The following is a 23,751-nucleotide window of genomic DNA, read 5'->3' on the forward strand; positions in this document are numbered from 1 at the left end:
TCATGACCTGACTCCTGTGTGGTTTCTTGCAACTTCTAAAACAGCAGGTACAAATGATTGTCTGAGGTTGCTGAAATACATTCTTAAAATAACAGCATTGGAAGGGATGTTGAGGGTAATCTAGCCTAACCTCCCTCACAGATGGCTTGTGTGCTATTTCTCACCCATCCTAAAAGGACTAGATTTGTAGATGACCTACAAATGTCATTTGTTATGACAGTTTCTGTGACTCTGACATTTCTAATTGTAACTGACATACATTGGTGATCACAGTTTAGACAATTGGGTGCTTTAGATGTGGTTTAGGGATAAACGAGGTAGATGGTGGTGGTGGAGTAGTAGTAGTTCAGGTGTTGCTTCTGGAATAAAATCTATTCAACCAAACTTCATCTATCATCTTACATTGTTCCTGGTTTCTGGGTAATGCACATCTGTCTGTGGCCACAAGATTAGTGTTGCTTAAAATTATCCTGTGCACGTGCACATGGTTCATTAGCAGAAATGTACACGGGTATCTTTCTACATGCATCTCTAACCAGTCCTCAGCAGATCATAAAACACTTTACTTTTAGGGCAAGGTTTACATGACACAGTTAATATAGGTTTCTTTTTATTTGATATTGCAGCCACATAATAAATTTGGACTTTGTTACCAAAATAAAGTATCAGTACTCTTTTTATCATAAAAAGAACATATATTTTACTTTTCTGGCACACTTGTTGAAAAAAATGTAGCTTATTGACAGTCAAAATGTATAAAAAATTTCAGCTACACTTTTGTCATATACCTTTCTCCCTCTTCAAATTGTTTCGACTTTTTTTCAAATGGAATAAAGACATTGCAGGATTATGAAGTGATAAAGGGAAAAATAATTCATTGTTTTGTTTTTTTTTAATTGGAATGAACATCATCTAGGTTCACCGAAGAACATCTTTTCTTTAAAACTTATAAATTATTTTTGCAGTATTTTGATCTACTCTGAAAATAGATTTTGGCTGTGAAGACTGCTAAGTATTGAGAGCTAATAGTTTAGCTGCTCAGAAATCAACCCCTTTCAAGCTACTCAACTGAGGCAAGCAGAGCATTAGCTGGATTGAGTGAATGGCAGGGGATGAAGAAAGATAAACTTTGGCTCCCTTTTGTAATTACACATTCTGATAGTAATCAAGTATTGGATCTTACTGGCAGTTGGTAAATGTTTTTTGAATTAGCTCAGTTTACTGTACCTTTGTGGTGACTGGGTTAAGGGGAAGAAGTATAGAACACCAAAAAAATTAAAAGAAAGTATAATCAGACTTTTTGAAGTCAACAAAATTGAAATGGCTTACTTTTTCCATCCTTGTTTACTTCTCAGTAGTGACTATATAAACTTTAAATCTAAACTGGTTGGGGTTTAAGATGAGGCTGATGCAACACTGGCACCTGAAAGTAAGTCTTCCGGTCTGGAGGAAAAGAAAACTGGCCATCTAAATTTGCTCTTGGTAATTCACTGACTCTGAAAAGCATTTCTGGCTCTCCATCCAGTTATGTACAAACTAGATAATTTCCTTCCATTTAAAGCATTGTCTCCCACCAACATTTACGACCTTGTTTTTTTAACACAAAATAATCTTCTAGTAATAAGCCACGTCAACATATATTTAAACCTTCTAGTTTACTTTTGGGAAGGCCTTCAAACTTGTACACCAGCATGTTTGTGTACCTGTAACTTTAATTGCCCAGCCCTGGGCTAAAATATTTCGACTGGTGGGCCACAATGAGTTTTGGCGAGATGTCAAGGGCTGTGCACATGATATCTTTCAGAAGATATCTTTTTAGCAAATTATAGATTTAAATTGTATACTAAAGTCAAACATCTACTGTAACACGTTTTAACTTTATTTGAAAACTTCTATTTGATAAGTTTTTTGTTTTGTAGTGTATACAGAGTTGATTGCATGATAGCTCAAAACAGTCTTATTGTTGTATATTGTGGGGGAGGGCTGCCCACATCCTAGGTCCTGAAAGCCAATAGGGGGCATGTGCAGGACAGCTCACCTGGGTGGTGCAGGTGTGGTCAACTTCAACCTTCTCTTCCCCCCCCCCACCTCCCTCCCCCCCCCGCCAAGCCCTGCCCACTCCTGCCCTGGGCAGCCTGTGTGGTGCTCCCACCCGCATCCTTCAGACAGTACAGCACCAGCCAGTGCATGTAGCTTTCCAGCTGGGCTGCTGCAGCAGCCGCCCAGATACTGCCTGGCTTTTCCCAATTCCGGCAGCTCCTCTTCTTCCTCCCCTTATACTACACTACTCTGGGCGGCAGACAGTGCAGGAAGCCATGGAGATATGTGCTGGGTCTCTCACACCCAGCCAGGAGTGTGGAAAATGCAGCTGGGCAGGAGTCACCTGGCTGGTCATCTGTCCCCATGACTTCTCCATGCTACCTACTGCCAGGAGGGTGCAGGAGGAGGAGGAACCTCTGGAGATGGAGGGAGCTGAGCAGCCCCACTGGGAATCTGCATGTGTTGGCCATGGCCAGGGTGGTGCTGTCTGGAAGGCACAGGCAGGAGCACAGCATGGGCTGGCTACACAGGGTGGGAGCTCAGTCCCATGCAGAGTGCTGTGAAGTGTCCAGACCAGATTTAATCAATTGGGAGGTGCCTGTCTGTGAGCCAGATCTAGTTATTTGGCAGGCCAGATGTGGCCTGCAGGCTGTATTTTACCCACCCCTGTTCTAGCCTCTTCTGACACCTTGTTAGAGTACAGTGGTCTTCTGAAATGCTTGGCTTGGTTTTTTCTGTAGCTTCCAGAGGCTTAATCCCTAGTAAAGCCACATGGTTTAAATGCTCATCTCAGCCTTATAGGCATTCTTGTGATTCCAGTTACCGAAGTGGCTTTCTATCACAAGCTTTGTTTCAAATGGCTCTGACTATCAACACAATGTATGACAGTTCTTCAGCACCCTAGGGATACTTTATCAGTGCAAAATATTTCAAAGATTGGGACACTAAAAAAAACAAAACTATCCGTTTCAACTTCAATTGGGATTGTATCTTTCCCTTAAAAGTAATGTTCTTTCTCTCCCTTTCCATTATCTCCTCTCTCACAGAAGCATTGGTGCTTTTTTCCTCTATACCCTCTTGCTACAGACTTGCATCTACTTATGGGAAGTTGGAGCAAAAATGGTAAAAACAGGGCAGGTAGGGAAGAGTTGAAAGTAGAAAGTAAATGTTTGAGAAATGAAGAGGTGGTGGCTTGAGGAGGAAATTAAATAAGAAACTGTTGATTTATTTATTCATGTGAATCAAAGTGTTGGTTAATAGGCTTAACTTAGGTCAGTAAAGCTGCAGAAATACATTAACAACACTTCCTGCCTCTTCCCTCTTCAAATAAACTAGCATTTAGAATTAATGCTGACAGTTAAGAAAATGGTTCTTCCTCATAGATTCATAGATTGTAGAGTTGGAAGGGACCACAATAGATCATCGTGTCTGACCCCCTGCCCCTGGCAGGAAAGAGGACCGAGGTCAGATGACCCCAGCCAGGTGACTATCTAGCCTCCTCTTGAAAACCTGCAAGCTAGGTGATAGCACCACCTCTCTTGGAAGCCCATTCCAGATCCTGGCCACCCTTACAGTGAAAAATTTCTTCCTAATATCTAACCTAAATCCACTCTCAACTAGTTTACACCCGTTATTCCTAGTCACTCCCTGGGGCGCCTTAGTAAACAGCGCTTCCCCTATTCCCCGTTGACCTCCCCTAATAAATGTATAGGCGGCCACAAGATCTCCCCTCAGCCGTCTCTTGTGAAGGCTGAAGAGATTCAGCTCTCTCAACCTCCCCCCATAGGGTCTATCATGAAGGCCACTAATCACGTGAGTGGCCCTCCTCTGGACCCTCTCGAGATTCCCCGCGTCCCTCTTGAAGTGCGGCACCCAAAACTGGACACAGTGCTCCAACTGCAGCCTGACCAGTGCCGCATAGAGGGGGAGCATCACCTCCTTCGTTCTATTAGTCATGCATCTGCTAATGCATGACAACGTGTGATTGGCCTTACTGAGAGCCTCGTTACACTGCGGGCTCATGTTCATCTTGGAGTCAATTATGACTCCAAGATCCCTCTCTGTCTCTGAGCTGCTTAGAAGGACGCTCCCCAACCTATAGGTGTGCTGGGGATTCCTCCTTCCCAGGTGGAGTACCTTACATTTATCTTTATTAAATTGCAACCTATTTCTCTCTGCATTGATCCAACCTGTCCAGGTCAGCCTGAATCTGCTCCCTGCCCTCTGGTGTACTAACTTTCCCCCATAACTTGGTATCATCAGCAAACTTGGAGAGGGTGCTCTCCACTCCCTCATCCAAATCACTGATGAAGATATTGAATAATATTGGTCCAAGGACCAAACCTGCAGGACCCCACTGCCCACCTCCCTCCAGGCCGAGAAGGAACCATCCACCACCGCTCTCTGGGTGCAGTCCCTAAGCCAGTCAGCCCCCCACCTGACCGTGTAGGTGTCCACTCTGCAGTCTGCTAGCTTCCCAATGAGGATAGGGTGCGAAATTGTGTCAAAGGCCTTCCTAAAGTCCAGGAAGATGACATCAGCCTCGGCTCCCGCATCCAGGCAGTGTGTGACCTGGTCATAGAAGGCTACAAGGTTTGTCAGGCAGGATCTACCTGTGACAAACCCGTGCTGGTTTCCCTCAGCATTGTTCCCCTGCTGGGCCTGCACAAATGTGTTCTTTGATTATTTTCTCTAGCATTTTCCCAGGAATAGAGGTAAGACTGACTGGTCTAAAGTTACCCGGCTCATCCCTTCTCCCTTTCTTGAAAATGGGCACCACATTGGCCCTTCTCCAGTCCTCGGGGACCTGGCTGGAGCACCATGAGCGCTCGAACAGCTGTGCCAGTGGCTCAGCTATGACACTGGCCAATTCTTTCAGCAGCCGTGGATGCAGGTCATCCGGCCCTGCTGACTTGTACCCATCCAGCTCCTCCAGGAGCTCCTTAACTATTTCAGAACTAACCGTAGGCAGACTGGTGCCATGTGGACATCAGTCAGTGATTGAGGTGGGGGAATTGGCTTGGTTGGTACATAGAAATACTGAAACGAAGAACTCATTGAAGAGCTCTGTGTTTTTCCCCGCATCAACCACCAACTGTCCTGATTTGTCCTGCAGGGGCCCTATGTTGCTCTGAGCTTTCCTTTTGTCCCCTATATACCTGAAGAAGGATAGTTTATTGTCCTTGATTGTTGAAGCCAGCCTGAGCTCAAGCCCCGCCTTGGCCTGTCTAACTGATTCCCTGCAATAGCGCGCCAGGAAGATATATTCCTCCTTGGTGGCTGCTCCCTGCTTCCATTGCCTATACATCTCTTTCTTTGCCCCCAGACTCTCCTGGAGTTCCCTGTTCAGCCAAGGGGGCTTTTTTCCCCCTTACCTCCCTTCCTACGTAATGGGATAGACTCCTTTTGAGCCCCAAGGATCACGCCCTTGAGATACCTCCAACCTTCCTGGACCCCCATTTGCTCTATGTTCTTGAGTTGCATCCCCTCACTAAGTAGCCTTCTAAGCTTGCTAAAGTTGGCCCTTCTGAAGTCCAACACCTTAGCCCCACTAGTTACTTTACCCACCCTTTGCTGGATAGTGAACTCGACCAAGTGATGGTCACTATCTCCCAGGCTACCATGAACTCGCATGTTCCCCACGAGATCATCCCCTCTTGCTAAGACCAGGTCAAGCAAGGTGCTACCCCTGGTGAGACTAGACACCACCTGGGTTAGGTGGAGGTCCCGCACACAGTTTAAGAACCTCCGTGAGCAGCTTGTTTTGGCTGTCTGCTCCTCCCAGCAGATATCTGGGTAGTTTGGATCTCTCACGACCACTGTCTCCCTCACCTGTGTGGTGTCTGCTAGCTGCCTGGAGAATACATCGTCTAGCTCTTGATCCTGATGAGGCCTGTAGTAGACCCCCACAACCAAGTCCTTTTCCCCTGGCCCCCCCTGGATCCTGACCCACAATGCCTTGGTGTTCCCCTCCTCCAACCCCGCCTTAATGGTGGAAGACGTATACTGCTCCTTAAAGTAGAGTGCTACCCCCCCCCCACCTTTTTTCCCCACTCTATCACACCTATACCCCTCAATGTCTACCACCCAGTCGTGTGTGAATCCTTATTTTCCGCAAAAAAATAAACTTGAAATTAAGCATACTTTAATAGTTGAACATCATTGAGGTAAATTGTAAAGGATGGAATCTGTAGGATTTAGGAGTGCAAAAACTGCTAATATTCTATGAGGTTTTTTTTGCTGGCCTTGACGCTGTTTAACTACACCATTCATCCACATATTAAGAACTAAATAATATGAGACGAGGGAGGAAGAGTGGATGCAGATGCAGTCTTTTTTTTTTTTTTTTTTTTTTTTTTTGGCGCCGGGGGGGTCTTCACTGCATACTGCAGCATAATGTCCAGATACTTAAATTAGTTAGACTGCTTTTTGTAGCTCATTTATAACCCAAGCCAAGGCTTATGTTCTGTTAATTTGCTATATTTCTTGTCAAGGCAAACATTTGAACTGATGTAACTTTGCCCAGTGTCACAGAGAAATAACCCAAAAGAATCACAAGCAGAATATTTTGTGACTAAATATACTGCCATTAACTGTACCAGAAAGACTAAAGATGCCTAAAGTGTAGCTATTAACCTTAAAAATGAGGGGAGCTAGTTTAGTGCTGTTGGTACTGTATTATTAGCAGAAATAACTATGTATTTAATGTAGGGCTGTCAATTAATCACAGTTTATACACGATTAACACACTACTAAGCTCATTAATTTTTTTTAACACGTTAATCGCACATGTGGTTTTGGAGCCTACGCCCAGGCTCTGCTCTGCCACCTCTAGGCCTCCTGGGCATGGGCTCTGGGCAGCTGCAGCAGGACGGGGGGAGGCTACAGACAACCAGCCGCTGCCTGCACACAGCCAGGAATGCAGCTCCGCCGTGTGTAGAGCAGCACATGCTGGTAAGTCTATGGAGAGGAAGGGTGGGGGGGTGCAGACTGAGGCACCCGCAGTGAGGGAGAGAGTGGGGCAGAGGCAGGTACTGGGGTGAATAGGGCCCCAGGGTGGCATGGATCATGTGACGGAGCCATAAGAGGCTCATCGAGGGGTGCAGCTCCTTGCAAGGGGAGGCATGGATGGCAAGTGCTCCCCGACTTGTGCATGGGGTAGAGGCGGCTTGTCTGCTGCAGGCTGGAACTCTGTGCCCTTGCCTTTGCCCTGGGAGCTGCATGCTGGCTGTGCTGCATCCCCTGCCTGCCCAGCAGTGGGAGGCACAACATGGCATTGCACAGCTCCCAGGGCAAAGGCAGCAGGGTGCAGAGTCCCAGCCTGCAGCAGGCAGTCCACCTCTGCCCTGCACACACATCCTAGGGGCATTATCCCCTTATGCCTCCCCCTGGTGTGCACAGCAGTGGGGAGCCATGCCCCCTCCCCATCCCCCCTGTTCCCCCCCAGATGAGCCACCCATAGCTCCATTGCATGACCCACCCTGTCCCTGCCCCAGTCCATCACCATGGGGGCCTCTATCTGCCCTCCCAGCTCTTCCCCCATCCCCGTTCCCTCCACAGACTTACCTGCTGGGCTCTGTCTACCTGCTTTGCTCCCCACCCAGCCCTGCTGCTGCTCCTCACTTCTGACCCACAGTACCCTGCATCCTGTAGGAACCCCTCCTTCCGTGGACTCCAAACCCCACGCACACCTCACCCACCCCCAACCATACAAAGTACCTGTATAATTTTGCATTATTTTTAATGCACTATTTTTAATTTCTCTGTGCATAATTTTGAGTTTTTTGCTATGCGATTAATTGCGACTAATTTTTTTTAATCACACAACTAATCGCAATCAAATTTTTTAGTTATTTGACAGTCCTAATTTAATGAGCTTTAAGATTAAGTGCATACTCCAAGCAAGTACATAGCCTCAGGACTGAGAAAAGGTTATATGCATAAACACAGTACACTGTACTATGTTATATGTTTTACTTAACATTTAAGTTTCATGTTTGAGAATAAGATATCAAGTGGATTCTGCTTTTGTTTTTTACCTCCTTGAGTGTTTTGCATTTTAAAACTTTTTAAAATTCTTTATTAATAGGATCGAAAACTTCTTGCCACAGCTCAGCAGATGCTCCAGGACAGCAAGACAAAAATAGAAGTCATAAGGATGCAGATACTTCAGGCAGCCCAGACCAGTGAATTGGCATTTGATAATGGTGATGGCATAGAAAAGAAATTAATTTGCTTACTAATGTCAGAATTTCATATAGGGATATACTACTATGAACTTGTGGCTATAAGAACATTTTGGTGGAAACAGGGAAGGTCAGGCAGAGGGCAGGGTTTCATTTTTCATGAACTTGGATGGTTTGGTAAGTAGGGCATCTGTTTTCCAATTCAGCCCCTGAATGCGACTTAAAAAAAAATCTAAAGAATAAACACCTTCCCTTTTATTTGTAACTTGTGATTTGCTTTGCATTACCCCTTAAGCCCCCATCCTTTCTGGTTTGGGCTTTTCCCTTATTAAGTTTTCATTTTTGCTCTTTTTTTCCTTTCTTGGGGGGGGGGGGGGGGTTGGGTTGGGTTTCCTTGTACTATGGAGAAAGTAGCTGCTATGTATAGACAGCAGCTTCAATTGGAATTTTTTTCCCCTGTGTGTAAAAAAAAAAAAAAAAAAAAAAAAAAAAAAAAAAAAAAGAGAGAGAGAGTTTTCAGATTAAGGACCAAACCTATTCAGTTTCTCATATAGAGTGCCCAGTACTGTTAAGTCTTGTAAGAATACATCCGTGCATGGAACCGAACTCTTTCTAGTATCTGAAAATTTAGACTGAGAGAAGAAATGACACGTTTTTACAAATCCAAGCACAAAGTTGTTAAACAAAAACTCTTAAAAGCTCAGTTGAAATAGTTTTGGAAAAATAAAGAATTCCTACACAAGGAAGCTTTTACAGATAAGTTGAAGTCCCTGATAAATCATAGCATGCTATAAAACTACAAGCATATTGGTATATCCCTACATCTTAAGTCTTCTTGATACCTTCTCCTTTATTAACATCTCAGGGCTTCCATTTGCTAGTGAGAGGGGAATTTGTCATAAATTTCTGTGAAACAATTTTATTTGGTCAAGCTTAATTTCTAGTCTCATGGTTGGAAAAGAACCTTTTAAATATCAGTGCTGTGCTGTCTTCTAATGCTTGAACCTGCCCTAGTGTGGTCCCTGCCTGACACTGATCAGCTGACTATTGGCTGGATACAGGACTGCTCTGGGACTCAAATGTGTCCTGATGCTGTCCCTGCTGGCTGACAATCGCCTGAATTCTCAGGAGTACACTGGGGCTCCAGCCAGGTGTGGTGTAGTCCCCACGGCTGCAGCTGTCTCTGGGGACTGGCCCAGTTGGAGCCCTGGTGCACTCCGGTCCCAGCCAGTGATCAGTTGATCGTTGGCTGGCTCCAGGGAGTGCATCAGAACCGGTTGGAGCCCCAGGATGGTCTTGGAACCAGCCAACAATCAGATGATTTTCAAGCACCCACCTTCCTGACCCCAAAATTGCATGTCCTTCCATGCAAGTGATGTGTGGCAGAAGGTGTAATTGTTTGGGATCATGGATCAGGTCCTGTCATGCTATGATACTATGATGCCTACCATCCACTTGCAGCCATGGGAGCGGGGAGGGAAACGGACTGTACCTGCACCTGCACCCATACCACCCGGGCAAACTCAGCTCCCTGCCCCACCCCCAGCTGGCTCCCAGGACCTAAGGCATAGGCAATATGCCTCCTCCTCCCACCCCCCACGTGCACCCCCACCCCACCCCACCCCACCCCACCCACACACAATATACAGGAGTAAGACTTTATTTGTCAGCAGTCATGGAGAGCAGTCAGAATTTCAAGTTAATCAGATAATTATTTAGCCAGAGGCTGATTTAAAAAAATTAAAATGTGAGAATTCCAAATATGCAGGGGCAGAATGAAGTAGAAGTTTCAAAACCTGAAAAGCCTGGATTCCAAGGAATGTTTAGGAAGCTTTTTTTCTAGCAAAGACAATGTCTCCTCTCCCCTCATCTTTCATATCCTCTAGCTCAGGGGTGGGCAATTATTTTGGCAGGAGGGTCACTTGACAAGTTTTGGCAAGCTGTCAATTGCCTCAAGGGTAGCCCTGCTCCTTGATAGGTGCCCCATGCCCTAGTCGCTGTCTTGGGACCAGAAGTCCTGACCTTTGCCACCAGAAGTCTCTCCCCTTGCCCCCAGAAATACTCCTTTTGGGGTGTGCCATCTTGGAACCAGAAAAAAAACAAATCATATACTGAAAGCAGTGTGACCACCTTTTTAAAATGTAAAGGCAGGACACATGCCTGCTTTCCACTCCCTCTCCTCTACCAATGGCTGAACCGAATGGGATGGGGATCGATGCAGGCTCAGAGCTCCCCATCCTGCTGCTTTTTCCTGGGGAGCCCCTCACTGCCTGTGTGCCCTATGCCTGCCTAGCAGCAGTGGGATGCACAACTCCACACAACTGCTGTGCCTGCTGCTGCTGGCCAGGCATGGGGCACATTGCCATGGTTGTGCGGAGCCCCCATGGGGAGGGCAGCAGGATGGGGAACCCCAAGCCTGCATTGGGTAGCCCACATCCACCCCTGCACAAATCTGGGGGGGTACACGTTTGGCCGTGTGTATGGTAGGGTGTGGGGGGAGTTGTGAAAGGGTGTGCTTGTGGGGGCGGTGTACATAGGGTAATGTGTGTAGGGCTGTGGGGGCAGAGTGTGAGTGTGTGAGAGAGTGGTGGGGTATGAGGGCCCCCCACACATCTTCTCCCCCCGCCCCCCTGGCTCACAGCCCCTGCTGCGGGCGCTGGCGGCAGCAGCAGCAGCAGGTGGTGGGCCCTCAGGGTGCTTGTGGCATGCACAGATGCTGCTGCCCGGTGGTGTGCAGCTCTAGCTAGTGCTGAACATGGTGGGAAGGAGCACAGCTAAGCCAACCCGCAGGGCTCCCTGCAGTGCACATGCAGTTTCTGGCACTCGTGTGCCACGTGGGGAGGAAACCATGCATAATGGAGCTGGCTGTCTTCCCTGCTCCTTGCCACAATGGAAGCTGGGGCTGGGGTTCCCCACCACTTCTGGTAGGGTCCTGAGCCCAGCATGTGGCAGGGAAGGCAGCTGGCTCCATTGTTAGAGGCTTCCCCCAGGCATCGCGCAATTGCTGGGAGCTGCACACGTACTGCGGGGAACCCCATGCAGTAGAGGCAGGCCGGTCTGGCTGTGGTCCTTGTCACCTCATGCAACAAGGGCCTCCGCCTGCTGCTGCTGCTGCCGCTGATGGCAGGGGCTGTGTGCCATGGTGGGCGGTGTGTATGCAGGGTGTCTACACCTCCCTTTCCCTTTCCTTCCTCACACCCACACCCTGTCCACCAAACTCTGCACTCCTGCTGCCACCCTGGGCACGAGCCCCATGCTCCCTGACTGCGCCGCAGCTCCTCCCACCCCACCGCTTCCCTACATGCTGTCCAGAGGAGCTGCACCGAGCACCTCCCCCTGTGGCAGTGGCAGCCCCACCCAGAAGTTGGGGCCTGTCCACACACAAGGGTTTGAGTGAGGTGTGTGGGCTGGGCGGGGTATAATTAATTGGATGAAATTGCCTGGTGGGCTAGATGCAGTCCATAGACCATTTTTTGCCCACCCCTGCTCTAGCAAGTAAATTTAGTTCTTCAGGGATTGGGAATGTAGTAGATTTGTAAAGTCCTGACAATTTATTAAATGCAACATTTTTCAACCTCACTAAATTTATGATACACTAGGATATGACAGGATTTTCATCTACAGTTAACACATCTGTCTTTGCATGCTAATATATAAAATTCTAAATACTTAGAAATTTAGAAGTTGGAGATGATCTCCATTGAAGATTAAATGTGTGGAGTTTGTTTTGTTTTTTGTTTTTCTTTTAGCGAAACCTGTGATAAGCCCTCTTGAACTCCGAATGGAAGAACTACGGCATCATTTTAGGATAGAGTATGCAGTAGCAGAAGGTGCAAAGAATGTGATGAAATTACTTGGATCTGGAAAAGTTACTGACAGAAAAGCACTTTCAGAAGTAACTTTTTAATGTAGTTTATGAAATTTGATTCTAAATACTATATTAAAAAGCACATTCTTCAAATTATTCTTTTTATTTTCTGTTGAATAAGGCTCAAGCAAGGTTTAATGAATCAAGCCAGAAATTGGACCTCTTAAAGTATTCATTAGAACAAAGGTTGAGTGAACTTCCCAAAAACCACCCCAAAAGCAGTATTATTATTGAGGAACTGTCACTGGTCTCTTCACCAACACTAAGTCCACGTCAAAGCATAATATCTACACAAAACCAGTATAGTACACTGTCCAAACCAGCAGCTTTAACAGGTATGTGTTCTTTTATAATTTTTTGTTATTGTTTATTTTGGTCAAATGTGCTTGAACTCAAATTAATCTTTATAAAAAAACAAAGTTACCACATAAGAAAAAAGTTATTTTTAAAGTAGTCATAGAATGCTGTGGAATGGAAATACAGAATATCCGACTGTATATATGGAAATATGCTTAAGTTTGGCTTGACTAGTGTTCCATGATATATGTGTGTGTGTATAGGCTTCAGTGTTCCAAGTACATCCATCTGGATAATCTAAGTAGTTATGAAGTTTGTTATAATATATAATAACATATACTATTACATTTTATAATACTTCTCTGTATTTTAATTAAGAAAAGTTCTTGCTTTGTGTTTAACCTCTTTGGAATATTACCATTATCACTTTAGATCACTGTGCACTTTGCCAAGGTGGATAAATATCACTACCCCACTTCACAGACTGGGAAACTGTAGTGCAGAAGGGTTAAGTGACTTGCCCTTCTCACACAACAAGTTGGTGGCAGAGCTGAGAGGAGAATCCAGGTCTCCTCCCCATCCCATAGCTTGTACACTTAGCTTCAGAGGCCAGATATCTGCTGTAAAAAAAAAAAAACAAAAAACCCAAAAAACAAACAGTGACTGTATTAATAAACTGGAAAGAACTTCAGTAGGTTCTAACAAATGCACAAAAGTATTAAATTTCCCATTTGTGCTAATGGTTTTCCTTGTAACTTTAAATATGAGAAATTATTTGTTAGTTATTCACAAGAATGTGTCTGCATAGTGGGTTATAAAAGTCAAGGATATGTGCTCGAGCAGTTTCTCTGTGGTTGTGTTAATTTGGAATTGTTGAACCTCATTAACAGAAAGAAGTTTCAAGAGATACAGTACATTTATTAAATCACTTTAAATGTTTCCCTCCAGATTTTAGTTTGTTAATTTAAAGCAGGTGTTGAACAAAACTGTTTGGGTATGCCAAATTTACTAAATTATTAAATAAACTTCCAGATCAGAAGTACTAGCCTAGGTGTTTCTGTATCTGAACCTGCCTTTAACTTTCTTTGTTATATTGAACCATCATTGAAAAAAGTAGTTACAAAGACCATATATGAAGTCAGATTCTGTTCCCTTTACAAAACACAAGTATAAATGAATATACCTGTAGACCAGATTTGTCCTTACACGATTTGACATAAATAAATAAATGAAGTGGAGCAAACATGAGAAGCAGTGGTCTGTCAGGTTATGGTGATGTTGGAAAGATTCTTATTCTCCTTGCTTTACATTCAGATCCAGTAAGAAATTTTAACGAGGGATGGAAAATGGAGTTTAAAAGTACTGTAAGTTGTTCTGAGGGTATTAGAAACATTAACAGGACTCCTTTTGAAATCTCCAATGAAATCATGCTGATTTATGGGAAGCCTTTGAATCTGCAGAAATTTCCCATAGATAACCAATAACCTTAGATATAGGAGCGAGAAAAGGTTTGTTTTTTTTACTTTTTCATCATCTTGGGTCTCAGCTAACCGGAGAGAGGTAGCAAAGCAATTAATCTTTTAAAACTGCTTGTTTACAGTGCCAGTAACCAAGGAACCCATTTTATATAGGAATTTTCAAAATAAAGGTTATGGGCTTGTAAAATACCTTACTAGGTCATTACCAGATCTTGGTTAACTGTTATGAAAGTGAAACTAGGATTTATATGGGGGTAAATTTGGCCAGTTTACAAAGACTTCACTTCTGTCATTTTGTCTTAAAATGCATCAGGAGTGCTGTTGCAATATAATATTATATATTATAAATATATTTAATGAGCAAACTCTTTACTGAATTTCTTCCTAAAATAAGAAATTTAGATTCTAACTTCTGTTTGCATTTTTCCAGAAGTTAAAGAAAATAAATTGTCAAATTAACTCTTCCTTTTGTTTCTTTTTTGTACTAGCACAATGCTGACTGTGTTGGTTTGCAAAAATAACATTGTTTATTAACCTTCTTCAGAATTCTTTTAGTAGTTTTCATTGGCTTCCAAAAATAGCCTTTTATAAGACCAAAAACTGTAAATTTTAGAGAAGATTTGATTTGATGGTAGCTCAGTTTGTATACATAGATAATCATATCAATTTAATCACTTTAAGACTTTTTTTTTAACAACTTTTTTTCCTAACCTAGCAAGATTCAAATGTTCTTGAGATTCATTTGGAAAAAAGTGTTTTTCTTTCATGCCTACACACTCTTATTTCAAATAGTTATTAAATGTTAAAAAATGAATCCATGTCTATCAAGTGACTGATAAAAGTACACTTGAGCATCTTAGTGGCTATCCATATAAATTAAACATTAACATAGCAGCCATTCATAAGCAGTCTCACATTTCTTTGCATTTAATTTAGAAAACATTTTCTTCTTGCTGATGTCATAGTTCTGTGAACTTCTTATAGTTATGCTTGTGTGAATATTTCTGGTTTGTTTGCTTAACAGGATAGTGTATTTTAATGTCTTTGTGATATACCAGTGAATTGTAATTTCTACTGAGATGCTGATTCTATGTCTGTTCTGCTGAATTTTATATTCATTTTCAGCGAATTTCCAACAGCCTTAATTCTTACCACATAACTAGTAAATCTCTGGTTCTGTTTTTACTGTAAGCTTTTGTAAAAAATATGTACTTCTGATATAAAAAGTCACTGCTCATTCACTATGCATGTCAGACCTTAGATATGTGACAAAGGCCTTTTTTAATCTTAGGTACTTTGGAAGTTAGGCTAATGGGCTGCCAAGATATTCTGGAAAATGTTCCTGGTCGATCAAAAGCCACATCAATTACATTACCTGGTTGGAGTCCAAGTGAAACAAGATCATCTTTCATGAGCAGAACAAGTAAAAGTAAAAGTGGAAGTAGTCGAAACCTTCTGAAAACAGATGACTTGTCCAGTTGAGTATATTTTCATTTCTTTTATCAAAATCCATTGAGTGCCAACTTTTAATTTAAACCTGCAGTATTAAATATGATTTATAATCAGTTGCAACTAGATTCAGAGCAGTCACTTTAACTTCTCTTTATATAAATTCCTTCATAAAATTGCCAGCAAAACAGGTGACAAGTTTTTAAATCTTGAGGAGCTGATGGGTTTGTATTTGGGATCAGTTGCTAAGAAAGGACAGATTACAGGAATTTTAAGAATTCTGCATATGTCAAATGCTGACTGGAAGCTTTAAAATGATCTACCTCTGTCTGTCACTGAATCAAAACAATTGTTAACCCTGTATTGAATTGGTTCGTATGGAGATACTAGTATTTTTAGTGACACTTTTTGTACTGAAGTTTTTGTGGGACATCTTAAACCCTTAGCTTAGTTTGTATAATTTACTTACAGATGAAGTCTGTGCTGTATTGAAGCTGGACAACACTGTGGTTGGTCAGACTAGCTGGAAACCCATTTCTAATCAGTCATGGGATCAGAAGTTTACACTGGAACTAGACAGGGTAAGGGTATTATGCTATTTTCATTGACATGACTGTCTATTCCATGGATTAATTTCCTGCTGCATTGTGTCACTGTTCTGTTTAAATGTTAAATGGGGGTGCAAAAACTTGTCTTGGATTTGAATACATTCAGTATATGTATCCCCTTCATAACTAGTACTCTATCTTGGTCAGCCCTAGTAAAGTTTTGGGGGTTTTTTTGTTTTGTTTTGGTTTTTTTGTTTTTTCTGTGGATCGCATCAGATCCAGTCCATAGCTCCTGCCTTAGTACCAGTTCTGGATCCAGTCACCATGGCACCACTTATGGAGGCTGCTTGCTGAAGTTCCATCTGATTCTGACTCAGAACATGGTTCTGCAGTATTTGCAGCCATGACCACAGGACTATCCAAAAGGATAGTCTTACTCCTCACAAGCCTCCTCAATTGTGGTTCAGTGACCTCAGGGTCCCTACCCTACCCATGCTGATACCGCCTTACTAGTCTTGGGGTTTTCAACATATTATTGAAATTTGGGGATACATCTGGCTGTCTGGCATCAGAACCAAGAATATGACATCTCAGATTCTTCTGGATCATCTCCCTGTCCATTCCCCTATTGTTATTTATCTTTTGATTGTTGTTGTTGCCAATGAGAAGGCAAGGCAATTTTAGACCAACTCGAAAAGAAAAGGAGCCAAAACTTTTGGACTTATCTGGGAGTAAATCAGTTCTCCAGTCTCCAGATTACAATTGCAGACTTATCAACCTGTCCTTTCCAGATACGATTCCAGTGTCTATGAGTGTATATGCCATCAGAGCCATGGGATGAAATGTGAGTCGTTCTACAAGGATAGGTGGTAGCAAAGACTCCTCTGGAAGCAGGAGTAGATGTTCCTGATTCTGCTTAAATTTGTTCATGGCCATGGCAGTAAACCCACCTCTGGTTTCATAGGTCAGACTTTCCAAAGGAGATTCAAAATGCAAACATCCCTACCTGATGCTTTCTTATCCCATGGTAGAGAATTCCCCTTTATGTCTCTGTGACTAGTCGATAAAGTGAGGCAGGACTCGACCTGGATGATTCTGATAGCAAATCAGTATTGGTACCAGGACCATCGACTGATACCGATGAGGGACTAGGTTTCTGCCTCTGGTCTTGGACTTCCTTATATAGGTTAGAAGGAGAATGCTTTGCCAAAATTGCCTTCCTTTCACCTCTTAGTATAAATGCTGAAGGCCTTTCAGCCAGAGTGGGAGATGGATCTGCTCAAATAAGGGACATACTTGTTCACAGCCACAGCAATTGAACTAGATTCACTTACATGGCAAAATGGACCAGGTTTTCCCCACTGCTGAAATTTCTTCCCTCAACATAGATCAGTGTTTATTTCAAGTATACTAGATATCTGTGAGACCTCAGGTATGTAGCCCTGTCCATCAGTTCACTTGGTGTACAGGCAACCCCCGCTTAGCACGATTTCGTTATAGCGCTAACTTAAAATACCTACTTGGTTTAACGAAACACGCTCAATGCTAAGTGATAGTGCTCAGTGCATGGGTGGGGAGGAGCAGTGGCGTTGGCGTCAAGAGAAGAGGTGAGTGTCAGCTGGCTGGAGCCTGGGAGGGGTGGCAGGAGCCTGGGGTCTACTTTGGCACATGGTGCTGGAGTAGGTGGGGAAGAGCAGTGGCGGCAGCGAGAAGGACCGGGTGGCTGGCAGGCACGTGGGGCCCAGGCCAGCAGGTGGTACAAAACCAATTATCTTTATTTACATTAAATCCAATGGGAAAATGGACTTCACTTAATGCTGTTTTGCTTAGCGTTTGGTTTTTCCAGAACCAATTAAGAGCTCTAAGCTGGGGTTGCTTGTACCTGGTGGCTATCTCAGCCACTCATCCACTGATTGATGGCTACTGTGCATTTTCTCACCTAGCATTTGCTTCATGTCTGTAATGGGACCATCATTTGAACCTAAGGCAACATGTTCCTTGCTGTACCTTTCCATGAAAACAGCTTTTCTAGTTGCAAGTATTCTGGCAAGGAGGGTGAATGAGAACCAAGTCTTCATGGTGAATCCTCTCTGTGTAGTCTTTTGTTCAGACATGGTATCCCTAAGGACCTGCTAGCAAATGGCCTGCGATGGCTTCTTTCATTGAGAAAAGCTGTTTTGTTCAACCATAGGCTAAGAGCCTACATCTAGGCGGTTGCCACAGGGCCAGAGATGTGGTAGAAGTTCAAATCCTAGTTGACTGTGGGACCATTTGGTTGTTCCAATACTATGAAAACATTCCTTTTTTGCTACCACCTCCTCTTCTGCCTGACCTTCCACCTCCATTTCTGCAGTTGAATGCTAGAAAAGTTAGATCCCAGGAGTGTGAGTGAACAGAAGCAACTCTGGGAGCTATTACTTGTCAGTAACTGTTGGTGTCTATCTTCTGCCTTAGTCACGTGAACTAGAAATATCAGTTTATTGGCGTGATTGGAGATCTCTGTGCGCAGTAAAATTTCTGAGGTTAGAAGATTTCTTAGACAACCAGCGACATGGCATGTGTCTCTATCTTGAACCACAGGGCACTCTCTTTGCAGAGGTAAGAGCATTTAGCTAAGGAAGAATTTCAGCCGTATCTGAAATTATTACATTGCAGAACATTTTAAATTATTTTTAATGAGCTCCTAAGACTGTATTCTGTTCTGAAATTGGAATTTATAATATACCAATTATTTGAACCGCAGGTTACATTTTTTAATCCAGTCATTGAAAGAAGACCAAAACTTCAGAGGCAAAAGAAAATATTTTCGAAACAGCAAGGTAACAGGTTTTTTACTAGAGATTAACAATAAGTTGGGAAAAAAATATATATGTATGTGTGTATATGTATAGCTTTGTAGTATTGTCAGGCAGAGCTAATATATAATTGCATGTGACGCTGGTAATAGTTAAATCTTGTCTGTCTCTTTTAGAATTGTGTATTATTATGCAATAGCATTTATTGATGAACAGTTAAGAATTGCTAAAGAATATGACAACTTTAGTTTGTTCATCATAAACTGATGAATATGAATTTTTTTAATTATAGCTTTTGGTAATACATAAAGAAATTACTTGCGCTCTATTTTCTTTATTCACGATATCCACAGGCAAAACATTTCTCAGAGCTCCTCAAATGAATATTAATATTGCCACTTGGGGAAGGCTGGTGAGGAGAGCTATTCCTACAGTAAATCATTCTGGCACCTTCAGCCCTCAAGCGCCTGGGCCTGCTACGGTGCCAGTGGTTGACACACGCATTCCTGAACTAGCACTGCCAGCTAGGTAAATGCCTAAGCCTTTTAAGCAGGGTTAATGCACAAAAGTAATGATGAAATGCCTAGATGCTAATAAATGGAAAGTCTTCATGTAGTCTACAGAATGCTGACACTGTTGGGACATCTATAATATTTTTAGTATATTTTAAAACTAACGTGTTTAAATAGTTTAAGAAAATCTACCTTTAATATTAGTAGAATAGTCTCTGTTGTACACTGAGAAAAGTGTTTTGTTTTCCTGTAAGTGACTCTCCTGTAACGAAATTGGACTTTGAACTTGAACCTGAACCCCCACCTGCTCCACCTCGTGCATCCTCCCTTGGAGAAATATGTGAACCTTCATCTGAGATAAAAGCTCCAGATACACCAGCTCAGGCAAGATGCTTCAACTACATATAAAAAGCTAGAGTTTCTTAGTTATTCTAATATTTGTATATTTATAGTTGCATTGTTCTTTTTACCTTTTCACAAAACACTCCACAATTTATGTGAGCAACTGTATCAATGAAATGATGCAAATTGTGCATGAAGCATGCATACACACATGGATTTTTTTATAGTTGCAGTTTAGTCAGTAGTCGCTACAGAAATAGGTTTTACTACCAGCCTATCAATAATAAAAGTTCTTAAAATCTAGCGTTTAAAGGCTATTTGATCTTTTGAATTTCATATTATTGAAGTAAACTATAAAAAAACAGCAGTCTTTCCTTAACACTCTTTTTGTTTTAAATCTTCAGGTTTTTATTTCTGCACAGGATGCAGTAACACCTTTTGATTTTGAAAATGACAGAAATAGTATTGTCCCAAAACTCCAGCCCGAAATCATTTGCGAGCGAGAAATTCCATGCTTGGACCCTGAGTATACTAATCTACGAGAACCAGAAGATAAAAGGTAAAAATGTAGTATTTTTGACAATGCCTTTTTTTGTTAAACCTAACTTGAAGTTTTCTGTAATTCTTAATTAATTGCTGTTTTGCAGAACACAACAGAGATTTCAGTTTAGTCTTCAGGATTTCAGGTGTTGTGCTGTACTCGGTAGAGGACACTTTGGGAAGGTAAATGTTTGCCTATGAGGATATTAAGAAAGCATAATGCAACTGTTTGAATAAATTGCTTATCTCTTATTTCAGGTGCTACTGGCAGAATACAAAAATACAAATGAGATGTTTGCTATTAAAGCCTTAAAGAAAGGAGATATTGTTGCTCGTGATGAAGTAGACAGGTCAGTTTGAAGAAAATAACGAATGCATTCTAAAATGTGTAACTTACTCTCTAGTTACTGTTTTCTGTAAAGAAAAATTATCATACTCTTTTTACAAGAGTCTTGTTAAGAGCAAATTGATGGTTCTAATTTTTGTATTTAGCAGAGGAAGCATTTGTTTTTCAGTTGAATTAAATAAAATTAAAAAGTTGTACTATGGTTAAGACTACTTCATGGGTATAAGTGGCTGCAGTGGAAAGAGATTTCCCACTGTCCTTGCAAATTCGATTTAAGGTTCCTTGTATCAGTTATGAGCTGGCTTTATATTAGTAGGTGCAGGGAACCCTATTAATAGCCAATTCCTATAGGCAGTATAGATACTTTCATCTTGGGAGACTTTCTGAACACTGGAATATTTAGTCTCCTTTCTTTTCTCAGAGAGAATATACAAACTATATCAACACTAGGAGGAATCATTATATCCTGGCCTATTGCACTTATCTTATCAAGAAGAGTTGCATAAACAGCTATGGACTAGACATCGTGATGATGATAAAAATGGAATTCCATGTCACTGTTATAAGCCTGATTTCTTAGCTCAGGAAACTGCCATGATCTTCAGAAGAGTAAATTGGAACACACCGAGAAATAGGACTAATGACCTGGGTCAAATATACTAATGTATATATTCTGGTTTCTTTAAAGGAATAATGTTCTCTAAGCAGCATGAAGTAAAGTTAACTTTATTAGACTGGCACACTGATCTGGTTCTTTCCAACTATTAAGAAATCCATTCCTAACTTCACTTGTCAATATTCTGAGGTGTATAACAAAATATCAACTATTTACTTGGTGTTTTGAAAATAGTCTTTAGTTGGCTGTCAAACAGAATAATCCCGGTGAAACTAAAAGAGGAGTTGGACAGTACTTTCAGTTTCTTTGTTGTTCTTGCCAAGAGGATATTGTAATTAAGTGTTTTAGAGGAAATGCAGTTACTAAATGAAGGGACTCAGAAGGAGCTTCTTCCAGTTCTTGCAGCACTGATGAGCTTCTGTAGGAGGGCAATCACTTTGACTTTTGACATTTAATTATTTGATTACATTTAAGTATAACATTAAGAAAAATTATAACATTTGGTTAAATCCCAACAGAAATTCCTCTTTATTTTTTCACCCTTAAGGCTCTAAAAGGAGGTTTTGGCATACTTGGCATAATTGCCTCTAAAACTTTCATCAAAGCTGCTTGTCAAAACCGGAGGCATGTTTGAGACTTCTTTGAGAAACAAGCTAAAAAATTCTATTCAATTTAATGAGTTTTGCAGTTAACTTACCTCTTGCCAAACCATGTGGCCAACTTAATAGTATTTTAAAGGTTTCATTCAATGAGAAATATACCAGAGCAGGGAAACAGTTGCAGTGCAGGAGTTGGATGCTGAGATCATCATCATTGGATAAATCATTATTCTTGTAATTCTCAGCCAAAAAACCTCTTCTCTGTTCTTAGCATTAACTTCAGTTGTCTTTTTTTTCTTTGCCATGCAGATATACGTTGTATTGAGCAGAAGTTAACCTACTCTGTTGCTGCCCATTTACTTTTTTGTTCCTTTTTAAAACTGTTTCCTATAGCTAGTTCCACAGGCTTGTTCATATCTAGCATGTTCTAGCAAATAAACTTTTTTCTTTTCCTGCACCATTGTATATTTCAGTGACTTCTGTGAATCAGCCTGTAAGATTTTGTAACATCTGGTCCAGCAGATTTTTTTTTTCTTGAGACTGTAGATACTTCTTCATCTCTTTCTCCAAGAATTGGAATCCTGTATTTGTTTTGAAATCAGTGTTGAAGATTTCACTGTTGAAGAGTCCCCTAGTTCTTTGCCTTTAGGATGGCTGTTTCTACAGTGGTTTAATAAGTGCTGTAGTGTTATGATGGGCAGAAAGAAAGAGCTGGGCTAGGTACAGACAGTCAAAAAGCCTGAGGCTGAATTGATTCAGTCTTTGCAGGTTAGTCTTAAGATGTATAGATTAAATTGAAACAAAAGTGAACAGACATTTTAACTCAGGAAATACAGCCACATGCCTGCAGTGGCTCAGGCCTGAAGCCCAGGGGTGCTAGAGCACAGCTCTCTAGCTGTGTTTACTACTTCTTCCTCCTGCCCCTGAGGTCTCTGGGATTTGTAATCCAGAACTACACCAACAGAACTCTGCAGGGTTGTTCATCACTTCCTCTTCCTGGTGCCTCTGGGATATGTAGTCCACAGTTGCAGCCAGCAGTAAGTTTGAGTGGGGAAAGAGATGTTTAGCCCTCCCCCTTCATGGCCCCACACCCCAGCTGGGGTTTGCCTGGGAGGGGCAGCACCCCCCTAGACTCCCCCTCCCTTTGTCAAACAGCCCTCATTGCTCCAGCGGGGGAACAGAGGGCTAGGGCTATCCCTGCTCTCTGGAGCAGGCAGCACAGCCCAGTCCAGGGCTGAAAAGCATGCTGGGGAACTGTGATTTAACTTGAACCAGGAAGGAGTCTGGGACAGAAGTTTTAATAAACCAGTTTGACCCAAATCAGTTCAGTCTGGTACTACATTCAACCAGGTTTATGATAAATCGGTTTCAGACATTTTGAAACTGGTGCGCTGAACTTCTGTTCTGTTACAGGTTTAAACCAGTTTCTGATCGCTTACACTTCAGGGCTAGGGACAGAAGTCACACAAACTAGTTTTAAGTCTGCAGATTTATGGAACGGTTTGGGAAGCAAACTGCAGGAATGATGTTTTAAGTGGCTTTCCTATATAAAGTCTGTCATCTATTTTTTTCTGTTTTCTATTATGGTTAGATATAGGTAGCTAGTGGTAGAGATCTGTTATCTTAAATATTTTACTTGCTTTTAAATTTCTGAGCATGCCGAGGAAAGTCCTTTGAAAACATATCTGTACTAACGTATCCATCATAAATTTTTTCGAAATCAGCAGAGTTTAACACTTAAAATCATGCTTTTGAATGTGACCCTTAACTATCTAATTAACATCAGGGTCTTAGGTATGGTTAAACTATTTTTTTGTGAATCCTATTTGTATAATTCTCTGTGTATTTAAAATCATAGCATAGTATTCAGTATTAAACTTTGATATTAAAATAATTCTGGTTTGCAGCCTGATGTGTGAAAAGCGAATTTTTGAAACTGTGAATAGTGTACGGCATCCCTTCTTGGTGAACCTTTTTGCCTGTTTCCAAACCAAAGATCATGTTTGCTTTGTAATGGAATATGCTGCTGGTGGGGACCTGATGATGCACATTCATACTGATGTCTTCTCAGAACCAAGAGCAGTGTAAGTGTCGAGAACTATTATACCATTATGTTTAAAAAAAATCTTCAAAGAT

At 42.0% G+C, this 23,751-nt stretch overlaps 1 protein-coding gene across 2 annotated transcripts in view; it reads left to right on the plus strand.

Moving 5' to 3' along the window:
* The window catches only part of PKN2 (protein kinase N2), a 98,293-nt gene that overhangs the window by 65,478 nt on the left and 9,064 nt on the right, over positions 1-23,751 (plus strand). Inside the window, exons 1-14 of one of the 2 annotated variants that reach the window (XM_019479124.2) lie at positions 6,814-6,993; positions 8,129-8,246; positions 11,975-12,120; positions 12,215-12,428; positions 15,160-15,345; positions 15,789-15,898; positions 18,320-18,463; positions 18,609-18,684; positions 19,014-19,188; positions 19,427-19,556; positions 19,919-20,073; positions 20,162-20,237; positions 20,313-20,404; positions 23,523-23,699. In XM_019479124.2, the coding sequence (XP_019334669.1) occupies positions 6,829-6,993; positions 8,129-8,246; positions 11,975-12,120; positions 12,215-12,428; positions 15,160-15,345; positions 15,789-15,898; positions 18,320-18,463; positions 18,609-18,684; positions 19,014-19,188; positions 19,427-19,556; positions 19,919-20,073; positions 20,162-20,237; positions 20,313-20,404; positions 23,523-23,699 (1,964 nt within the window). In that variant the 5' untranslated portion in view covers positions 6,814-6,828. Of the gene's footprint in view, positions 1-6,813; positions 6,994-8,128; positions 8,247-11,974; positions 12,121-12,214; positions 12,429-15,159; positions 15,346-15,788; positions 15,899-18,319; positions 18,464-18,608; positions 18,685-19,013; positions 19,189-19,426; positions 19,557-19,918; positions 20,074-20,161; positions 20,238-20,312; positions 20,405-23,522; positions 23,700-23,751 lie in introns of those variants that run through there. The other variant, XM_006276367.4, reaches the window with a different exon arrangement.

The sequence above is a fragment of the Alligator mississippiensis genome, chromosome 5 (assembly GCF_030867095.1).
Source record: "Alligator mississippiensis isolate rAllMis1 chromosome 5, rAllMis1, whole genome shotgun sequence".
NCBI lineage: Eukaryota > Metazoa > Chordata > Crocodylia > Alligatoridae > Alligator > Alligator mississippiensis.